This window comes from Myotis nattereri (genome assembly GCF_964212035.1).
Source record: "Myotis nattereri genome assembly, chromosome: 2".
NCBI lineage: Eukaryota > Metazoa > Chordata > Mammalia > Chiroptera > Vespertilionidae > Myotis > Myotis nattereri.
The window spans coordinates 149,059,341-149,079,496 of record NC_138076.1 but is presented as its reverse complement, the minus strand read 5'-3'; the positions used below and the strand labels follow the sequence as shown (position 1 = coordinate 149,079,496).

The window sequence follows — 20,156 nt, the reverse complement described above, 5'->3', positions numbered from 1 at the left end:
TTACAGCCTGCACCCGATCTCATGAACAACCACTGTTTCCCTTTCACTCCTGATGCCAGGCATGAGTAATGGTGGAGGAGTTCAAAGAAAAGGGGAACAGCAAACGTACCAATCGACTTCACATTAAAATTATCTGTGGTTGAATTGTACAGTTTGGAGGCACACTCAGATTAAGACAACGTGCAAGTTATGCAAAAATAGTAGCTTGCACGTGTGAAATTGCTGTCACTTTCTCCTGGTATCAGCTTCTGAAAGTGCTGTCACTATATTTTCTCTGCTGTGTAACGTTGCAAGTTGGGCAGGACACCTGTTTTCATTTCTGTTTCACAGTTGAGGGAAGTAGGACACTATGTGAAAAAATAACTCATCTAAGTTCAAAAGCTAGTTGGACCACAGAATCTTGGTGCCACCAGGGACCTGTAACGAATTAGAATATACTGTTTGCAATGAACAAAAACAAATAAACAAAAGACAAAAACCCAAACCTCAAACTGCCTTAAGCAACAAACAAACAAACAACAAGCAACTAGAGGATTTACTGACTTCTGTAACCCAAGAGTTTAAGATTGGATCCCAGAACTCAAATCACCCCATCAGACTGGGTGCCCTTCATTCTCAATGTGCCTTCTACTGTGCTGGCTTTTTCTTAGAGAGGCTTGTCCCTCATGTCCCCAGATGGTGCCAGCAGCTCTTGGAGATATATCTCCCAGGTTCAAACCTCATGCAAAAATCGCAGCATCTTTGAACCTGCATTCTAGTGGTGCTGAAACCCACTCTGCTTGGGTTGGATCAGGCCAGGTGGCTATCTGATGCAATTATTGACACTCTAGTGAATGCTGTACTTGGGTTGACCAAGTCTGGCTGGGTCTCCCACCCTCCCCAGGCTGAGAGTGGACTTCACTGGGACCACACAGAATGGAAGTGAGGAGATGCTGTGCAGGATGAGGGCAATGGTTCCAACAAGTACTCACCCTGGCACCTTAGAGACCACTGACCTCAAGCTGCTCTTTCTATAGCTGAGGAAACAAGGCTAGCCGCATGCCTCCTGCCTCCCAACCCTGTTGCTTCCCACACAGTCACTCTGCCTTCTAATGGCCTGTTCATTAGCTCCATGCAGCTGTCTGTGAGTCTAGGAAAAGCAGCCTTGTGGGAAAGACCTAACACACCTATTTCTTTGCAGTGACGAGTAGGAGTTGCAGCAGCGAAATGCAAGACCACGACAGTGAGGGGCAGAACATGATGCCTGCTGACCAGTGCTCCCCTGCTCTGAAGTGGCAGCCGTACCAAAGCGTTCCTTGGCATAGTTTATTAAATGGTCATTACGAAAAACTGTAAGTGGCCTTAGGAAGCCCTCGTGGTGGGCTGGAGGGTGAAGGGAGAAAGGCTAACTCTTAAGACTAAACCCAAGTATTTGGGATTTGATGCCACCCTGGCCAAATGGGATGGGCCAGTGAGAAGGTATGTCTTACTCCCTATGTTTTGCATTCTCACTAATGAGTAACTGGGACATGGGTTTCTGGCCTTCATGAATCCAGACTCGTAAGTCTAACTCCTTATAATTTGCCCACTGAACAATGAGGGAGGAGGGAATCTTTCTCAGATCACATGCCCAGTTTTTTGTTGTTGTTGTTTTGGTGTTGTTGTTTTTTTTATTGATTTCAGAGAGGAGGGGAAAGGGAGAGAGAGATAGAAACATCAATGATGAGAGAGAATCATTGATTGGCTGCCTCCTGTACACTTCACACTGGGGATTGAGCATGCAATCCAGGCATGTACCCATGACCGGAATTGAACCTGGGACCCTTCAGTTCGAAGGCCAGCGCTCTATCCACTGAGCCAAACCAGTTAGGGGCATATGCCCAGCTTAAACTAAAATCTGGAAAATAACCCTGACTGGTTTGTCTCAGTGGATAGAGCGTCAGCCTGCAGACTCAAGGGTCCCAGGTTCGATTCTGGTCAAGGGCATGTACTTTGGTTGCAGGCACATCCCCAGTGGGGGGTGTGCAGGAGGCAGCTGATCAATGTTTCTCTCTCATCAATGTTTCTAGCTCTCTATCCCTCTCCCTTCCTCTCTGTAAAAAAATCAATAAAATATATTAAAAAAATAAAATCTGGAAAATGGAAATTCCCAAAATTACCAATATGTAATCCTGCAGTGATTTTAAAAATTTAGAGAATACATTTTGGGGCCACATACATTTTTAGTCAGTGATACCTTCCTCCCCCAGCTTCTATGCTACCAATCAGTATTGTCAAGTTCATACTTTTAACATACACTGCAGTAATCATAGTCATTAATGGCTTTGTATTCAGAGATGGAAATCAAAGCATACAAAATATCCTTACACTGGGAAAGTTACACCTTATTCTTATGACATTATGGTTTCAAGAAACAAACATGGACTTATACATTATTGCTCTTAAACATTCTTTAAGACTTTTCTATATTCCCTAAGATATAATTTACCCACCTACATCTTCTAGAATTTTTGTTGATTATAAATGAATGCTTTCTCAAAACACTAGAAAATGTTAGTGGTTATAAAATAAATTTTTCAAGAAATAAAAAATAATATGAAATAAGAAACATTGGCCTAAAAACTTGAGGGCCTTCGTGCCATTTTCCAAATTCAAGTATAACTTCTTGAAGGGCAAAAATTATCATTAGGACTTTAATGTAAGATGAACTAGAAGGAAGAAATATTTTCCTTAAAACAAAATCTAAGGAGTTAAGTAGAGGTAGAAGAGGGCATAGAGGGGATAAATGGTGATGGAAAAACAAAATAAATTATTTTTTAAAAATCTAAGGAGTTGAACAGATTTGGGAGTTGGTGTGTTTAATTGGAGGCAGAAAGAAGCAAGTTGCTAATTGTGTCACTGAAATGTCACAGCTTTGTGTCTTTGCCATTGTGTGCACTTAGAAAAAGAAAGGAAGGGTCTTGGCTTTGAGTGTCAGTCTTCATTTGATTATCTTTTGGGGGGGAGTCCCGTATTCTATCTTAAATATGAGGACCCAGGTATGAAACCCACCCACATGCACAGTATTTTAATTGACACCTTTTAATTCTTCCTAATCTCTCTGAATCTGAGTTAATAAAGCTTTCCAGGTGACTGTTATTTCTCTTTTTACTTGAATAGATTAGATTTTAAAGTTTATTTGAACAGCCAATCTATTCTCGACTGATCTAGAAAAAATGGGAACACTGGCAGAATCAACTCAAAGGTGAAAAGGAAGATTTATTTTGAAGCCACAATTCGCTTTTCTTAAGCAAAAAGAAAGGCAATATTCATCTGGCCCTCTTGGTTTCACTACTCAGATCATTGGGAAAGAAAATTACTTGTGAATTCTTAGGTTATTATGTCTAATTTGTTACAAAAATATTGTTTCCTTAAATTACCTAATTAACGTTAGGGAGTTGAAAATTTATCTGATCTCTTTTTTTCCTGGATGATATTTAAAACCTCCATTAAAAAAGAGCTTTTAAAAAGCCAGTTAAGATGACTTTATAATTAACTTTTGATATCAAAAACAGAATTGCTATGCTTAAATAAATAGATTTCTTAACCAGACATTGGTGTTTAAGATTCAGAATCATCTTCAGCAGTATAATTGTTGTTTGGTTCAGTTTCTGTTATAGCTATCCTTAAATTTCAGGCTCATATCTGAGCTGTCAGCCTTACCTGCTCCCTTCAGAGTTTTTGACAGTGAAACATGGAAGATCACAACAAGATATTTCCTTTTTTCTTAACCAAGACAGTTCTTATTACCCTCTGTCGGAAAATCTATACCGTTCAACCCACGTAGCCTTTAGATGAGCAAATCAGCAGATTAGTTCTAGAAACCTGAGTCAATATAAAGTTCCCAGATGGCATAAGACATGTGGTCTTTATCAAATTCTTCACTCAATGGATTTTCTTGCCTGCACTGTGATTATGGAGACTTTGACTGATCAGCTCCTTGAGGGTAATCAATGACCTGGTGACTTGATTCATTGAGAAGGTGCTTTACCTGCAAAGAACTAACCCTATTTACCCAAGAGGCCCATTAATATTTTCTGTCTCTGGAATTAGAGGACAAATTAGAAACTCTAGGTTGTTCATTATAATGGCGGCCTTACAAATGGAGATCCCAGGATGCAAAATTCCACAGTAGCAGAGAGCGAGCGCAGCAGGAAGGATGGCCTCTCCGCCCGGGGTCGCAGGAAGGAACTTCCTTCCGAGGAAAACCGCACATTCAGAATCCTTGATGAATTAGAAGTCATGTTCCGTAGCTACAACATCCGTAAAAAACTCACAAAGGAGTTTTCAACCTTTATATTCTCTTCTCTACTTGATAATGTTTCACATTTAACACATTTTATTTGGGGGCGGGCCGGGGGGGAGGGGGGCCAGGTTCGAGATGGAGGGGGCCAATGGGGGGAAAAAGGGACATCTGTAATACTTTCAACAATAAGGATAAATAAAAAGGAAAAGTATTTAAATATGTAAAGATGTTGAATTAATTAAGCATTTGATGAAACGTGACATTCTATTGAAAATGATTTGATAAAACAAGGAAAGAATACTAAATGTATTCTTTTAGCCACTCCACCACCATTGATGCCTTTCTGCAGAAATAACCAGCACAGTAGGTTTCCAATGCAGTTACCAGATTGGGTGGATAAAAAGGGAATGAGCACACTCCAGAGAAAGCAAGTTTTCAATCGTAGGATGACTGGCTCTGGTTGATCTGGTGGAAAGCTGTCCCTGGTATTTCTGACCTGCCTGCTTTACTCATAGGTTCACCAGTGGGTGGAATGTTCATTCATCTGAGTGATTATTTGAGAATGGTGTTGCTGATAAAATTTAGAGACTTCTTTTTTTAAAGGAGGAAAAAGATAAATTCTATCCCACATATTTCACAAGTCTGAGTAATGCGATGACTTCCCAACGTCTAGCCTATGCCTTCCTATCGGACGGTGGAGTGAAATTAGAAGTCTAGAAAGCACACAGGGAAGAGGCAGGCTGAGGAAATGATGCCTCCATTTGGCAAGAGTTGTGCTCCTTCCTTGTGAGAAGATAAAAAGCTGTGAGAGAGCCAGCTGTGTTTTGAAATACCATTTTCATGTTCCCAGTTAAAAATTCACAAAATTGATTGATTACCTGGTAAATATAGCAAAAGGAACTCCCTGCAACATATTTCTTGAAATGTTTACACAAATAATGTGGTTAATGAAAGAAAGTGTGTAGAAAATATTTGTAAAACTGGTTTCTTGTATTCCTCTGTTCATAGACCCAATGTAGGCTATCGAGTTGTCACAGACAAAGGATTTAATTTTTCACCAGTAGATGAAGCTTTTGTTTGCCAAAAGAAGAACCATTTTCAGATAACCATCCACATCCAAGTTTGGGGAAGTCCAAAATTTGTCAAAACCCAAACGGGTCTAAAGCCAATAGAAATGTTTTACTTGAAAGCTTTTGGGGTTAAGGTAAGTCTACAGTTCCTTCCATTTAATTCAGCGAACATTTATTAAGTGTCCCAGGTGTCTGTTGCTGCATAACAAACTACCTCAAATCTCAGCAACTTAAAATACTGAAAATCACTTATGTGGGTCACAGATCTAAAACTTGGTTAGGGGTTTGCTCTGATAGCGCACCTCTGTCCAAGAGTCATTAGCTGGGGCCGCTCAACCGGGCCTGGATCCAATCTGCAAGATGGCTCACTTACTTGTCTGTCAAGTTTGTGCTGGCCATCAGCCAGGAGCTCAAAGGGGCAGTGGTTGAGAGGCCATGGCTCGTCTCTATGCGACCTCTCTGCAGGATAGCTTGTGCTTCCTCACAGCAAGGTGGAGGGGTTCTAAGAATCAATATTCCAGGACATAGGAAGCGGAAGCTGCCAATTTCTTAACCCTGGACTCAGAAGCTGCAGCTTTTCACTTTTCTGTGTATAAATCTTGCACTTCTTCTACTAAATGTATTCTTTTTAAAAAAATGTTTTTATTGATTTGTAGAGCGAGAGGAAGGGAGAGGCACAAAGAGATAGAAACATTGATGAGAAACATCATCAATCGGATATATCCTGCACGCCCCCTACTGGGGATCTAGCCTGCAACCAGGGCATGTGGCCTGACTGGGAATCGAACAAGTGACCTGTTGGTTCCTGGGTCCATGCTAAACTGCTGAGCCACATTGGCTGGGCACTAAATGTATTCTTAATTATTTTGTATTTTTTTTATGCTGGTTCATTTTTATATGGAGTAGATTCAAAGTTTTCGTTAAATTCTCAGAGGTCCCTGATTTAAAACAAGGAACCACTAAGCCAGTCAACCTTCTCTTTTCCAGTTACAGACCCAGAATGTTACACAATTCATCCAAGATAATACATGATAGAGCTGGGTTTAGGATGCAGGCAGAATGACTTCTGATTGGTCATTGCATCTATTAAGTTATTACCTCAGATCCAGTGCCTCAATGGGAGGAGTAGCTATTGTCCACATATTTTATTCTGATCATTAACCTGGATTTAGCCTCCCAAACTGGAGCTAGACTGCTCTTCCTTCAAACGGAGCTCTTAACCAAACCAACCAAAGAGAACGAAATAAAAGCAAACAACAACAAAAACCATACTTTTCTGATTTTGGAAGTAATAAATTTATTGTAAAAATTGTGAAGCACAAAAAATATGAAGAAGAGAAAAAATTCATTCATATTTGGACTCACTATTTGGTAGCTTAATTTTTCCATTATTAAAATTAATTTCATATTGTTAATATATTGTAAAAATAACACTATAAGATATCAAAGACTTTATCACCTATTGTTTACAAAGATGATATCGATTTCTATTGTATAGATGTACCAAAGGAATTATTATATTATTGTAAGTTTTACTTCAAATTTTTTGTTCTTGTTCATAAAATTGCAGTAAACATCTGAATATACCCATCTTTGCATGAGAATGAATTCCAACAGAGGAATTTACACATCAAAAATATGAACATTATTAAAACTCTTGATGTAGGTTGCCCAGTGACTTTTCAGAAAGACTGTTACTGTGCAAATACCCACAAGCCATAGGTGACAGGGCAGATCTCAATACACCGTTGCCAATATTCACTAATAATAACAAGAGTTTGTAGCAAGTAACAAATAAATGTCATTTCTGATATTTTATTTATTTTTATCATTTAAAATATTGATTCTAGAGCAGTGGTTCTCAACCTTTCTAATGCCACAACCCTTTAATACAGTTCCTCATGTTGTGGTGACCCCCAATTTCATTGTTACAAATTGAACATAATTAAAGCATAGTGATTAATCACAAAAACAATATGTAATTATATATGTGTTTTCCGATGGTCTTAGGCAACACCTGTGAAAGGATCGTTCGACCCCCAAAGGGGTCGGGACCCACAGGTTAAGAACCGCTGTTCTAGAGAGAGAAAAGGGGAGAGGGAGAAAGAGAGAAACATCAATCAGTTGCCTCCCATATGTGCCCTGGTTTGGGATCAGGCAAAAACCTGGGTCTGTGCTCTGACCGGGAATCAAATCTGAGAACCTTTGGCACACAGGAAGATGTTCTAATCACTGGGCAGCACTGGCCAGGGCTATCATTGTTTTTTCTTATTAGAATTTAAGCTCTGCACTCAGCTGGTGTGTCTAAGTGGTTGAGTGTCGACCTATGAACCAGGAGATCACTGTTCAATTCCTAGTCAGGGCACTCCCCGGATTGCAGGCTCCACTTCCAGTAAGGGGCATGCAGGAGGCAGCCAATCGATGATTCTCTTATCATTGATGTTTCTATCTCTTGTACTCTCTGAAATCAATAGAAACATTTTTTGTTGTTTGTTTTTTTTAAAATGTAAGTTCTGCAAGGGCAAGGATATCTGTTAATTTGGTCAAGTTTTCATTTCTAATGCTTTGAGCAATCCCTGGTGCATAGCAGGAGCTCACCAAATATTTACAGAATGAATGAATGAATGAGTGACTGGCTGACTGAATGAATGAATGCATCCTTTGAGCTCTGTTGCTCCTGTGTCTTGGAACTGATGTTTGTACTAGCTCATTCTGTACTCACTGTTTACCTGAAATGTTCTGTGGTCTTGTCTTTTCACTGTGTAGTTTCACGGGTATTTGTTTCTCTCCTCACCAATAGCGAGCACACTGCTTTAAGGTCAGGGCCATGTCTTGTATGTCTTTTCTGCCCAGTTCCTAAACTAACATCTTGGAAACTTTGAAAGTACTTGAATATTATTTACCAATGAACATTTTTACTAATGAATTAATTTTCTAAGTAATTAATTTATGTTGTTCTACACAGATGGAAGCCACCAATCAAATAATTGCTATTGAACAGTCCCAAGCAGATAGGAGCAAAAAGATTTTCAATCCTGTTAGGTAAGAATTTCTTTTCTGAATTCCTTTGGGAATGTTTTGGGAAGAAGACCTATTGCTCAATTTATTTTGCTTATTTTAAGTAAATCCTGCTGTAAAAACTAAATGATAATATGCTAATGTTTTGAACATATGCTATCAAAAACAAAGTAGGTAAAATCCATTGAAATAATTGCAAACAGATCCTTATAAAAAGCTCCATTTTTATATCATTATTATTTTTATAATCATTTGCTACTGACAACCTTGCTAACGAATTTGGTTTCTTGAGATAAATTATTGTTACATCTTTTAATTTTTAAATTTAAATTGGTATGATAGAATTAATTTCAAGGCTCTGGATCCATCCTGTGCTTACAATCCATTTTTTTTTTCTTATTTTTTAAAGATATGTTGATAGATTGCATAATGAGTTCCAAAATAGAAAGCATTCAGGATTGGGATTCTCCAAAACAAGATGGCAGTCCAAAGAGAGAGTCCCCAATAGAATCACTTTGGAGCGAGATTTGGTTTTCAACTGACTTGGCTGGGATGTAGTTGAGAACCCTCCGCGTTTTGACCCTGAGTTAACCCCATTGGGGCGGGAAGAAGAGGGTCCCTTAGCTTGGGCTCACTCAGCCTGATGCTCAAGCAGGAGGCTCCTGCACAAACACAGCTCTACACTTGCCTGGCGCACCTGGTCCTCCCTCGAGGCTGTGTACCGTCTTCCTAAGGAGCAAGCAGCCTCCCACAGCCAGGCCTGGACAGGGCAAATACACAAAGGAGCTGTGATGGGATTCCAAATACACAAGGAACCTAGAGAAATTGCTTCAGTCATGAAGTGAGTGCTATGGATGCAGAGGCATGAATAAAATATGTCTTTCTCCTCATCGTGGAGGTAAAAGAACCCAAATGTGGTCTAGGGAGCGCACAGCCCCATGAGCCAGACTCTCTGGGTTTGAGCTCCTGCCGAGTGAGCATTTCCATTCAAGAGTTATTCCATGGACTTCCCTGGCCCCGTTCCTGGCCATGCTATGGGTAGTTTATTACAAATCAGCAACTAGAATAAATTGTCCTCCCCAATGTGACAGGAACTGGGGACCGAACGAGAGATTCTCAGAATGGTTACATATGCTCAAAGACTCTATGTTCTTTTACAGTCTCTTGGTATTTCTGCTGTTTGTTTTAGAATTGACCTACTGGCCAACCAAGTCACCAAAGTAACGTTGGGCCGACTACACTTCAGTGAAACCACAGCAAATAACATGAGGAAGAAGGGGAAACCGAATCCTGAGCAGAGGTACCAGCATCATTGTGCCATCCTGGGTGGCCAGCACTTTAGGTGACCAGGCAGAGCCTCCAGGGGCCCCTCTGCCCCTCGGGGCCCTGTTAGCCTGAAAACTGGGCCTCCCTCAGCCATTTCCCTCCCTTCTTTGACTCCGTTTATAGCACATCTCCCTTACAGTTAGCCATCTTTCTTCTTCCATCCTCACTCCCACAATGCCCGCCCTCCCACCCAGCCCCGCCCACACCTGCTGGCCTTGGTCCCCTCCATGATTCTCTGGGGTGACCATACATTCATGTCTCATTGTCATCTGAGGGCCGCGGACTGACTGCATTTCTCAAACCTGTGTGCTGGTCACTAATATGATGCTCTGAATCCTGACGCTTTGCTGTAGTCTTTTTTGATTAAGAAAATAAACTATATTTGCACTGGTAATTTAGACCTATAGTTCTCATAGTGTGGTCTCAGGACTATCAGAGACGGTATAACCTCGACACTTATTAGAAATGCAAGTTCTCAGGCCTCACCAAAGACCTACTGAATCAAAAACTCTGGGGGTGAGGCCCAACAATTTGTGTATTAATAAGCCTTCCAGGGGACTCTGATGGATTCTCAAGTTTGAGAACCACTGGTCTTAGAATATAGGTCTTAGAGTTGGAAAAATTGAATTTGAATATATGATACTGCCATTGACTAGCTGGGTGACCTCGAGCACATAACCTCTTTGAGACTCATTTTCCTATTCTGTAAAATGAGGAAAATAACCATATTCTACCCCAATAAGGTTGTTTGGGGATCTAAGTGAAAAAATGTAGATAAACTGCTTAGCCCATTCATGACACATTGAGCACTTGGTAGATGGTATATGGTAACTAATAATAATAATAATAACAACAATAACAATTATTACTATTCCTGATTTACTTTAGATACAAAGGAGAACTCATTCTCTAGGGATTGGAGAATTTGTAGAGTGTTACAGAGGAAGTTAGTGAAGTTTTTTCATGCAGGTATTAAAGCAAATGCTTCTCTGATTGGGATAGTTTTCATTTTGACTTTCAAGAAATGGTCTGATCTTAAAAATGTCTCCTCAGTGGTACATATGAAGAAACAACTGAAATAACTGATGAAAATGGCCATTGGGAGCAATTGGAGGGGAGGGTCCAGGTCTTTGACTAAAGTCATGACTGGAGGGTGTGGAAGGTACAGGGTACACGGCCAAAAAGCAGCTTAGGATGGGAAGGGTCCGCTGTGGCTGAGCAGACCCTGTGGAGTCACCCTCCATTGAGGCCTAGGACATGTGGCTTGGGTGACTCTGGACAAAGAGACCTCTAACGTGACTTCCTGTTGTGCACGTGTTTGTGAGCAGTGCTTGCTGAGGGCCTGGGAATGCAGCCTGCGCCAGGTCAGCACACAGGCGCTGAGCCAGGCCCCCAGCGGATGTCTTCCCAGGGAAGGCTACAGGGCACACAGATACCTCAGACTGGGCAAACGGTGGGCCCAGAACAATAGCAAGTAAACCAAATGCTCTCTCATTTCACAGGAGGGGCAACTTAGAGCTGAGGGGTAAAATCTGTAAACATGCAAACTTTAATGCATAAGCCCATCTAGGCAAATTCACTATTGACTAACTGTGGGGTGGTATTTGATTGCACAAATTATGACTCTCTTCCCTGATGTGTTGGCATTGGTCTGCTGTTTCTGAATTAGATACTTCATGTTGGTGGTTGGGTTGTATGCTGCTAATCAGGACCAGTTCTACCTGTTGTCTGCCCACATCTCTGAAAGGATCATAGTAAGGGTAAGCTCAGTCCTTTGACTTTTCTGGATCTCATGTGGTTTTCTTGAGGATGGTAATAGCAGATGCTGTTATTTCAGTTTTTACACAGTGGTTCTCAACCAAGGGCCACTTGGCAATGTCCACAAACATTCTTGGTTATCACAGGTCCGGGGTGCTGGCATCTAATGTGAAAAGATGGGGGAGGCTGCTCAGCACTTTACAATGCACAGGACAACCTCACAACACAGAATTACCCTCCTCAAAGGCCAATAGCTGCAGCTGAGAACCACGCTGGGCTAAATTACCTAGATATGACCTCACGGTATATTGTTTTACATTTGTATCACATTCTTTATTTTGTTAATCTTCACCCAAGGATTAAATTGATATAAATAATTAAGAGAGAGGAAGAGAGGGAGGGAGGGAAGGAGAGAGGGAGGGAGAGAGAGAGAGAGAGAGAGAGTGAGAGAGAGAGAGAGAGAGAGGGATTGGGGTGGTTGCTTCCCACGTGAACCCCAACCAGGGATTGAACCTGCAACCTGGGTATGTGCCCTGACCAGGAATCAAACCCGAATCCTTTTGGTGTATGGGACGATGTTCCAACCAACTGAGCCACACTGGCCAGGGCCATTTGTACGACAGCATTTACACCCAGAGGAATGGAGGTAGAAGAGGGCCAGAAACTTACACAGCTTATAAATGATGGAGCCCGTCAACACCCAGTTCTCTCTGACCCCAAAGCCCACAGGGCACAGAAAGTGACAGGAAGGCATTTCATGCCCTGAAGTGATGGGGGACCCCAGGGGCATCTGGGCCCCTGCCTAGCACATAGGAATGGCTCAGTACGGTTTGCTTTACGACTGATTGGTCACAGCTGTGGACAGAGTCTTGGCAGCGAGGAGAACAGAAAGCTGTTGGCAGCTGCAGCTGCAGCTGTGAGGCCAGGCTGGCCACAGCTGAGGGTGCCAGGGCCATGAGGGAACAGGCAACCAGGGGCCTGGCAGCCCTGGGAGGGGGTGCTGTCATGTCTCTTTGAAGTGATACAGGGAAGACATGAGAACTCCAATCGGGAAAAACGTTCACCGTGGACACGCCCACATAGGCGGTTGTTAGCCTTAGATCTGGGGACGAGTTCTGCCCATTTGGGGCATTGAGTCTTTCCTTGAGCTGTTCTGAAACAAAGGGCCCTCTGTGTAATCCTTTTAGTCAATTAAAAATAATAAGCCGCCTTTTAGTAGAAATCCTTAAACTGCATCTCAGAGTTTTAGTGGAGGTGGAGTAACGATGGGAATGAGGTAAAACCCTGATGTGTTCAGATGTCCCCGGGTGAGGGCTGGGCTGCGCACCCACCTGTGTGCACGCCCCAGGCTGCGTTTTGTGGGGCTTGATGGAACCTGTGTCAGGTGAGGCTCCTCCCGGGAGAGGCAGGTGAGGCCCGCCCTTGCTCATGAGCCAAGGACAAGGTTCAGTCCTCCCTCAGCAGCCTTCAGGGCGGTCCTCCACACCGCACTGGATGTATCTGCGCTTGCTTTGCAGCAATGACAAATCTGTTTTGAAATAAAGTCTGGAAACTGGGTTGTTTATTGTTCCTGATTTCTCATAGGAAGGAATAAATTGAGAGGCAGCAGAGATTAGCTATCATGGCCGTGCTGCTCTGAGCCTTACAGCTCGTATTTGAACCTGGCAGTCTGCCAGTCACTTGCGTACTTTGAAAAAGTTACCTGGTGTCGAGGCTCCTCCGTTTCCTGCTGGCAGCTCCTGTAAAGCTATCTTCTGGCTGCCGCCGAGACGAAACTCCTCTGTCCAACAGGCTGTTACCCAAACCCTGCTAACTGGTGCCTCCTCATATCCAAAGCAATACGATAGTTTAACTGATAAGGATGACTCTGAGAAGTTGAAAACTTTTTGTAATTCACATTCTGTATGAATACTAAAAGACATTAAATATGTACTCAGTATAGATTGGGTGTCATGCCATTCAATGAATTTTAAAAAAATGATTGCTCTAGCCTGGCCTGGGTGGCCCAATGGTTGAGCGTTGACCTATGAACCAGGATGTCATGGTTCCATTCCTGCTCAGGGCACAGGGGCCATGCAGGAGGGGCATGCAGGAGGCTCAGTATTCATTAGGGGGTGTGCAGGAGGCAGCCGATCAATGATTCTCATCATTGATGTTTCTATCTCTCTCTCCATCTCCCTTCCTCTCTGAAATAAATAAAAATGTTTTTTAAAAATGATTGCACTAAATAATATGAACAAAATAGAAGAAAAGATACGATTGCACTCCAAATTGGATTGCTTTCTTCTAGTCATAATTTTTGGTTAAAGAGAACAACCTATTTTATAACTGTACTGAGTAAAACAAGAGTTACCCCAACAAACATGAGAATAATAATGGTAATAACACAAAACCTCCCCCATCCCAAAATAGAAATATCTTATTGATATTTTTGTCCATTCTAACCCCATAATGCAGAAGTGAAAATGAATATAGACTTTTGGATCTATTTGTGTAATGTTTATGGCAACCAAGAGAAAAAACAATTTCAGAAATGGCTATATTCTCTGAATCAGTGAGTATTAGAAATGTCCACAGGACACACATCCTGCCACTGAGGTTCTAGAAGGCCCCATACAGGTCTATGCATTATGAGTTGGGCAGAGAGCAGACCAACCTGCATTCTACAAAAAAGCCAAATGTGCCCTTTTAGGCTGTCACCTGGCTGTTAGTTTGAGCTCCAGGATGATGGAAGAAAAATTTGACAATTAAAGATGTTACAAGACCTGACCACGTTAAATGGAGAACTGGGAATCTCATTTAGCAAATTCAGATTCATTTGGGGGCCTAAGAATCATTCCTCCCAATAGCAGAGATTCATGTAAGGGGGACTGTAAGAGGGTTGGAATAGATGAGAGAGGAGGGTTCAAGAAATCAAACTTGTCAGAATTCTCCTTGGAGAATGGTGAGATGACACCCAAACTATACTCACTCAGTCATTGGTCTTCTGGGTTGTCAATCAAAACAGCTTTAGAAATAGATTATGACCCCATAGTGTAAATTGACCAATTTAATGAAAATTAAGGTCTGCTGCAAAGAACAGAGTTATTTCCAGATGCCTGTTTTGGGAAATATGTTCAGTGTAATAATGAACATATTATTCATTCCCCAGTGGAGTTCCTTCAGATTCTCCTTGTAAATGACTAGGCTTTCCTTCAGTTCCACATTTCTTCTAAAACACCTCATTCAGCCTGCTTCCCTGCTGTGTAGCTGGCTGGAGGGATGATTGCTTATGTCTGTCTTTCAAAGATGTGGCAGACACCTGAGTCCCCTCCCCACAGCTTTTGATTCAATAGGTTGGAGTTGCCCAAGAATATGCATTTCTCTGCCCTGCCGGCCTGGGGACCACACTTGGAGTAGCATGAGTAGAGAGCATTTTGAGACACATTTTCCATAGCCCTTTCAGAAGGTACCCATATTGCTTTCTGATGAATTGCCTTCCTCAGCTCAAGCTCTCCTATTATGCTCCTCAGCTGTGGCTTTAGAAGCCCAAACAATGGTAAAGCAGAGAAATTCCAACTTTCCATTCCAACCTTAAAGCAAGCCTCAAATTGCCATTAATTGCTGTTTCCTATTCCAAGCATCTGCAGGGGGCACCATTTACATAGTATTCTTTGTATGTGGAATTTCCCTCCCTTGCCCTCAATTATGCAACTCTGCAGGTCTGTGGCCGAGGACAGCAGATTAATCAATTACATGTTGGATAGTGGTTGCTATCCACAGAAGAGTATGTTGAGGATAAATTTGAGACCGTTTATTCTTATTTTTGAGGTGTTTGTGTATACATGATTTCAATAAATGTTCACAACCCTGTGAGATAGCTAAAGAAGACATCATTGCCTGGCCAGAGTGGCTCAGTTGGTTGAGCATCGTCCGTGTACCAAAGGGTCACTGGTTTCATTCCTGGTCAGGGCATAAGCCTGAGTTGTAGGTTTGATCCCAACTCGGAGCATATGGAAGGCAACCAATCGATGTTTCTCTCCTTCTCTCCCTCTCTCTCAACCTTCTTCTCTCTCTGAGCATGTCCTTGGGTGAAGATTTAAAAAAAAATTTTTAAAAGACACTATTATCTTCATTCTTCATAGGAGACACCTGGTACAGAGAGTTTAAGTGACTGCCCCAAGGTCACACAGCCAGTTTGTGTCATAACAGAATAAACGTTCAGTTCTTTCCTAAACATATGAGGCTGTGGGATAAATGACAGTATTTTAGAAACTTTAATTCATTTTGGTATTTGATACAACCATCTACTACTAAGCCACATATGAATAGAGCTTCATAATTACAGCACATTTTTCTATGATTCCATTATAGTTTGCTTTGACACATTAAGATTCTGGGTACCAGATAAGGAAAACAAGTGCACAAACTTTATAATAACACTAGAGGCATGGTGCACAAAATTCGTGCATGGGTAGGGTCCCTAGGCCTGGCCAATCAGGTTCCCTTGCTCTCTCAGTGCCCTGCCTCTGCCAATGGTTGCCCGCCACATTCTGCGCCACCCCCTGATGGATAGTGCACGTCATAGTGAGCGATCGAACTCCCCTTCTTCTGGTCAAACTCCAGAGGGGACACTTTGCATATTAGCCTTTTATATCTATATATATAGATTTCCATTAGGGATGAGGACTCCTCCTCAAGGTTCTATATTTAGAACATGTAAGTAAGGCTGATGTGACTCAGTGGTTGAGCATTGACACATGAACCAAGAGGTCAATCGTTGGCTCTCTTTGGCCCATCCCAAAATAATCTGAACACATTTTAGGGATTTTAGTCTTCATCCAATGAAAGCCAAGTGAGATTGTTGTAATAGTTCCAAAAAATTAAACCTACTATATCTGCTGTTCCAGTAACAGTTACCAACATGATAACAATTATCCCAACGCTCATTAAGAAAACAAAAATCCATCACTGTCCTATTCTGTTTCCTTGAAGTGGCTGGCTCATTATGTTCTGAGTAGAGCAAAACACATCAACATTTTGTATGGGATACCTTTGGATTTAGTTGATTGCTTGCTCTAAAAGGATTTGAGTCAAAGCCAATTTGCCATTCACAGCCAAGGGGGCTCTAGGGATTTTGCAGAAAAGCTCTTTGTTCAAGTGAATTCACACAAAATAATCTTCAACGTTGCTACTTTAAATTCTTTCATTGCTGTTGTCTATCAAGTGTCAACAGTTGAGTCTTCCCAGCAGCTCAGGGGTCAGACAGGGAAGAGGAAGCAGGAAGTTGAAGACACCTAAACGTTCTTTACCTGAACCCAAACAAAGCACCTTGTGGTTTCTTGTAATTATTTATTTTTAAATTGGTAACACGTGCACATGGTAAAAGCATTCAGATCATACTGAAAGCACATAGTGAACAGCAAATTCCCTCCACCCCAGTCTCCACGTCTCCCAGCCCCCATCCTTGAGGAAACCATTGTTTTTGGTTTCTCGGGTACTCTTCAGAGAAAATCTGCACACGCTCAGGTGTTGACTTCCAGTGTCTCCCGGAGACCCCCAGAAAGGCACAAAGTGAAGACTTTGCATTTGTGCTGATGATCAGGGTCCCTACTGTTTTGTCTGAATTTCTGACAACCTGCCTCCAACACACAAAAGTCAGATTTAGAAGGATAGGTCATAATTTCAAAAGCAAATAAATTTCGTTGAGAAGATTTTGATGGATTCAGAGGTCTCTACTTAAAGATGTTTGGAATATATTCAGTGGCTGCAGGGAACTGGGCAAGGGGGAAGGCAGTACAGTGGGAAATTCTTCAACAAAGAATTTTATTTAAGAGTAAAATCTCCTGAACTTTGTCTAAAGTTTCACTTGGATTTTCTTTGAAGACCACATTCAACCAGGGCTACTGCTTCTAGGCGACAGCATAAAAAGGCCAAGTTAAAGTCATTATTTAACAATCAAAGGAATTATAATTCCAGCTCTGGACCTTGTTAGCTTTGGGGCCTTAGGCAATTTGTTTATCCTCTCAGAGTCCCGTATCAATAAAATGAGGATAATGGTACAGTCTCATAGAATTGGGGTGTGGATTTACACAACAAATGGAGTTGTTATTCTTCCTTCGGTATTACTTGTGCTTAGGGAATAGTTGAGATGTATTAAATATATTTGTATTGTCATTAACTAGTCAATTGCATATGAAATCATAAATATGAAAGTGCTTTAAAACTATAAAAGAGCTAGCTAAAGTCAAAGTATTTTTATTTATCTGAGATTTTTAATAACCTTGTAATATTTTTTGATGTAATATTCTCGTTTTAAGATCATTATTATTATCCTTGAAAAGACAGTCTTTGTGAGTTTTTTTCTTCATCTTTCTCCCAGTACAATTGACACATCATCAATTCCAGATGTATGCAGAGACTGGATGTTGCAAACCATGGCCAACTGAGCTCCTGCTCCTGGCGGGCAGAGCAGTTAGGGGGCCCCTGGCTCTCCTGGGGCCACAGCTATAGGGATATGTCAAAATGTCCCATCCAACATATGAGTCTCAGATGACAGGCTTAGACACATAGTTTTCCTTTGCTGTGAGGAATAAACTGATCATCTATTCCTGCTACTGTGACTTTAATGGTAACAAATTTATGTATTTTTTCCAGGCCTCTAACCCTGGGCAATTTGAAAATGACAGTGATGCATTATGGCAGCGAGGACAAGTTCCAGAAGCTGTTGTCTGTCATGGTCGAGTGGGAATAAACACAGATGCACCGGACGAAGCCCTGGTTGTCTGTGGCAACATGAAAGTGATGGGGACAATTATGCATCCCTCTGACAGCCGGGCCAAGCAGAATGTCCAGGAGGTGAGTGCGGGGCCGGCCTGGGACACCTCTGACACCGGAGTCAGGTGTGCGGGGTGCTCCTGGCCTCTGACACGCCCCACAGGGGGCATCTCCGCCTGTCGCCTATGCTGTGCGGCTGCTTAACAAGGATGCGTGCCGCAGCCGGTAGGCATCCCTGCTGGAATTGCCAAGCAGGCCTCCCCCAGAGAAGGGCCTCACCTGACGGAGCAGAGGGCGATGACAGCATCACGCTGGCTGCCCACGCAGTGGGTCTCCAGGTGATTCTCCTCAGGCCCTGGCTCTTCCTTCCACGCACTGTCAACTGCTGGAGATTGCCCCTTCCTTCCCACCTCCAGATCTCCACCCCCTGCGGCTCCTCTGAGCACTGTCTCAGGCCCGTTCCTGCCCATACGTCTCCTGGACCCTCCAGGTTCCTCCTCCCAGAGCCCGGGCACCGGCCCTGCTGGCCAGCCTGCCCCACTCCTCAGCTTTCTCCCAGGGGCAGCCAGGGAGCTCCTCCTGCTCAGCCCTCAGTGCCGGGTCTGGGCGAACTGGAAAGGGCAAGACTAAGAGAGGGATGGGCAAGAGCCGGGTCAAGACTGCCTCCCTCTGTGGAGAGGCAGCCGCCTGTGGAAACGGGAAATCAGGGCTAGAAGTCAGGAGGCTGCTCCTCCACGCTGGGCTCACCCAGCAGCGTGACCCTGGCCAAACCCTCAGCCTCGCGGAAGCTCGGTGTCTTCATCTGCACCATGCAAACGGTGCCTCTCTGCCTGGCCCCGCCGAGTCCTTTATATTTTTTTCACCCATTGAGAGAAGTACTGAATCGTTTGGGGACAATCACAGCTGCTCTGCAGACCTAAGGGATTAGGATGAAGATGCCAGGATCCTCCTGATGCCAGACCTTTCACCGTTGAATTCTGTTTCCCATTCACTGCTTCAACCACTTCCCCACCTTCTCACGGACACTGCTTCTCCTGTACGCGTTTCTGAGGCCGTGGCAGGATGGTGTTTTTAAGTCTCCTGTCCGAACTCTTTTTTAGTTAACAGGAGACTGTAATCTGTAAATCACTGGCCATCCTTCCAGACTGCATTCCTTTCCCCGTGCGAGTCTGCGCTGGGTCCTCTAACCCAGCCAAGGAATGTCCAGGGGACGGCTGGAACCGCAGACTTTCATGCTGATAGTGGAGCTGCGGCTCCTGTTAGGAGAGCCGTGACCTACTAGCCGGGTGGGAACTCCTAGGGCTAGAAAGTTCTCACAGACATTCTCAGATCCCAGTCTCCGATAGTGTGCCCTTGCCTTTTAGGGAGAGAAAACTGTCTGTGTTTCAGATCACACCCACTCACGCTTGTCCTTGCAATTGGCTATCCAATTCCCCGCCAGGCCTTCTCTCAATGGAACTGGAAGGTGACAGTTGGGGAAGGTCCTCCACGCCCCCTGCTGCTGCCACCAGGCCATCTCCAGAACTTTAGTTACCTAACGGCTTTAAAGGGCGCTCCTTGGTTTGAAGAACATTAGTGTCTTAAAATAGCAAACTTCCCTAGATCTTCTCAGGTTCCTTCTAGGAAACCTTCTCCACAGAGTGAAATGCCGCCCCGGCCTTGGCTCCAAAGGGAAATTCCTGTTTCCCCTTCCTGCTCGCAGTGGCATGACGGGACACAGGGCCCAGCCCAGGCTCCGGGGAAGGCGAGAAATTCAGCCCTGATTCTGGCACCCACGGGCCCAGGAAATGCGGCCCGGAGATGTTCTATGCCTCTGTTTATTCTTTGAACAAAAAAATGCTTATCTGTTTTTTCTTTAAAATGTATATTTTATTGATTTCAGAGAGAGAGGGAGAGAGCGAGATAGAAACATCAGTGATGAGGGGGAATCATTGATTCTCGGCTGCCTTCTGCATGCCCCATCC

At 43.1% G+C, this 20,156-nt stretch overlaps 1 protein-coding gene across 1 annotated transcript in view; it reads left to right on the top strand.

Annotated features, from left to right (window-relative positions):
- The window catches only part of MYRFL (myelin regulatory factor like), a gene marked incomplete at its 5' end in the record, with an annotated part of 112,291 nt that overhangs the window by 49,044 nt on the left and 43,091 nt on the right, over positions 1 to 20,156 (top strand). Inside the window, 6 exons of the mRNA XM_081082398.1 lie at positions 1,181 to 1,331; positions 5,273 to 5,468; positions 8,300 to 8,376; positions 9,542 to 9,652; positions 11,348 to 11,438; positions 18,073 to 18,273. Coding sequence (XP_080938524.1) covers positions 1,181 to 1,331; positions 5,273 to 5,468; positions 8,300 to 8,376; positions 9,542 to 9,652; positions 11,348 to 11,438; positions 18,073 to 18,273 — 827 coding nt within the window. The remainder of the gene's footprint in view (positions 1 to 1,180; positions 1,332 to 5,272; positions 5,469 to 8,299; positions 8,377 to 9,541; positions 9,653 to 11,347; positions 11,439 to 18,072; positions 18,274 to 20,156) is intronic.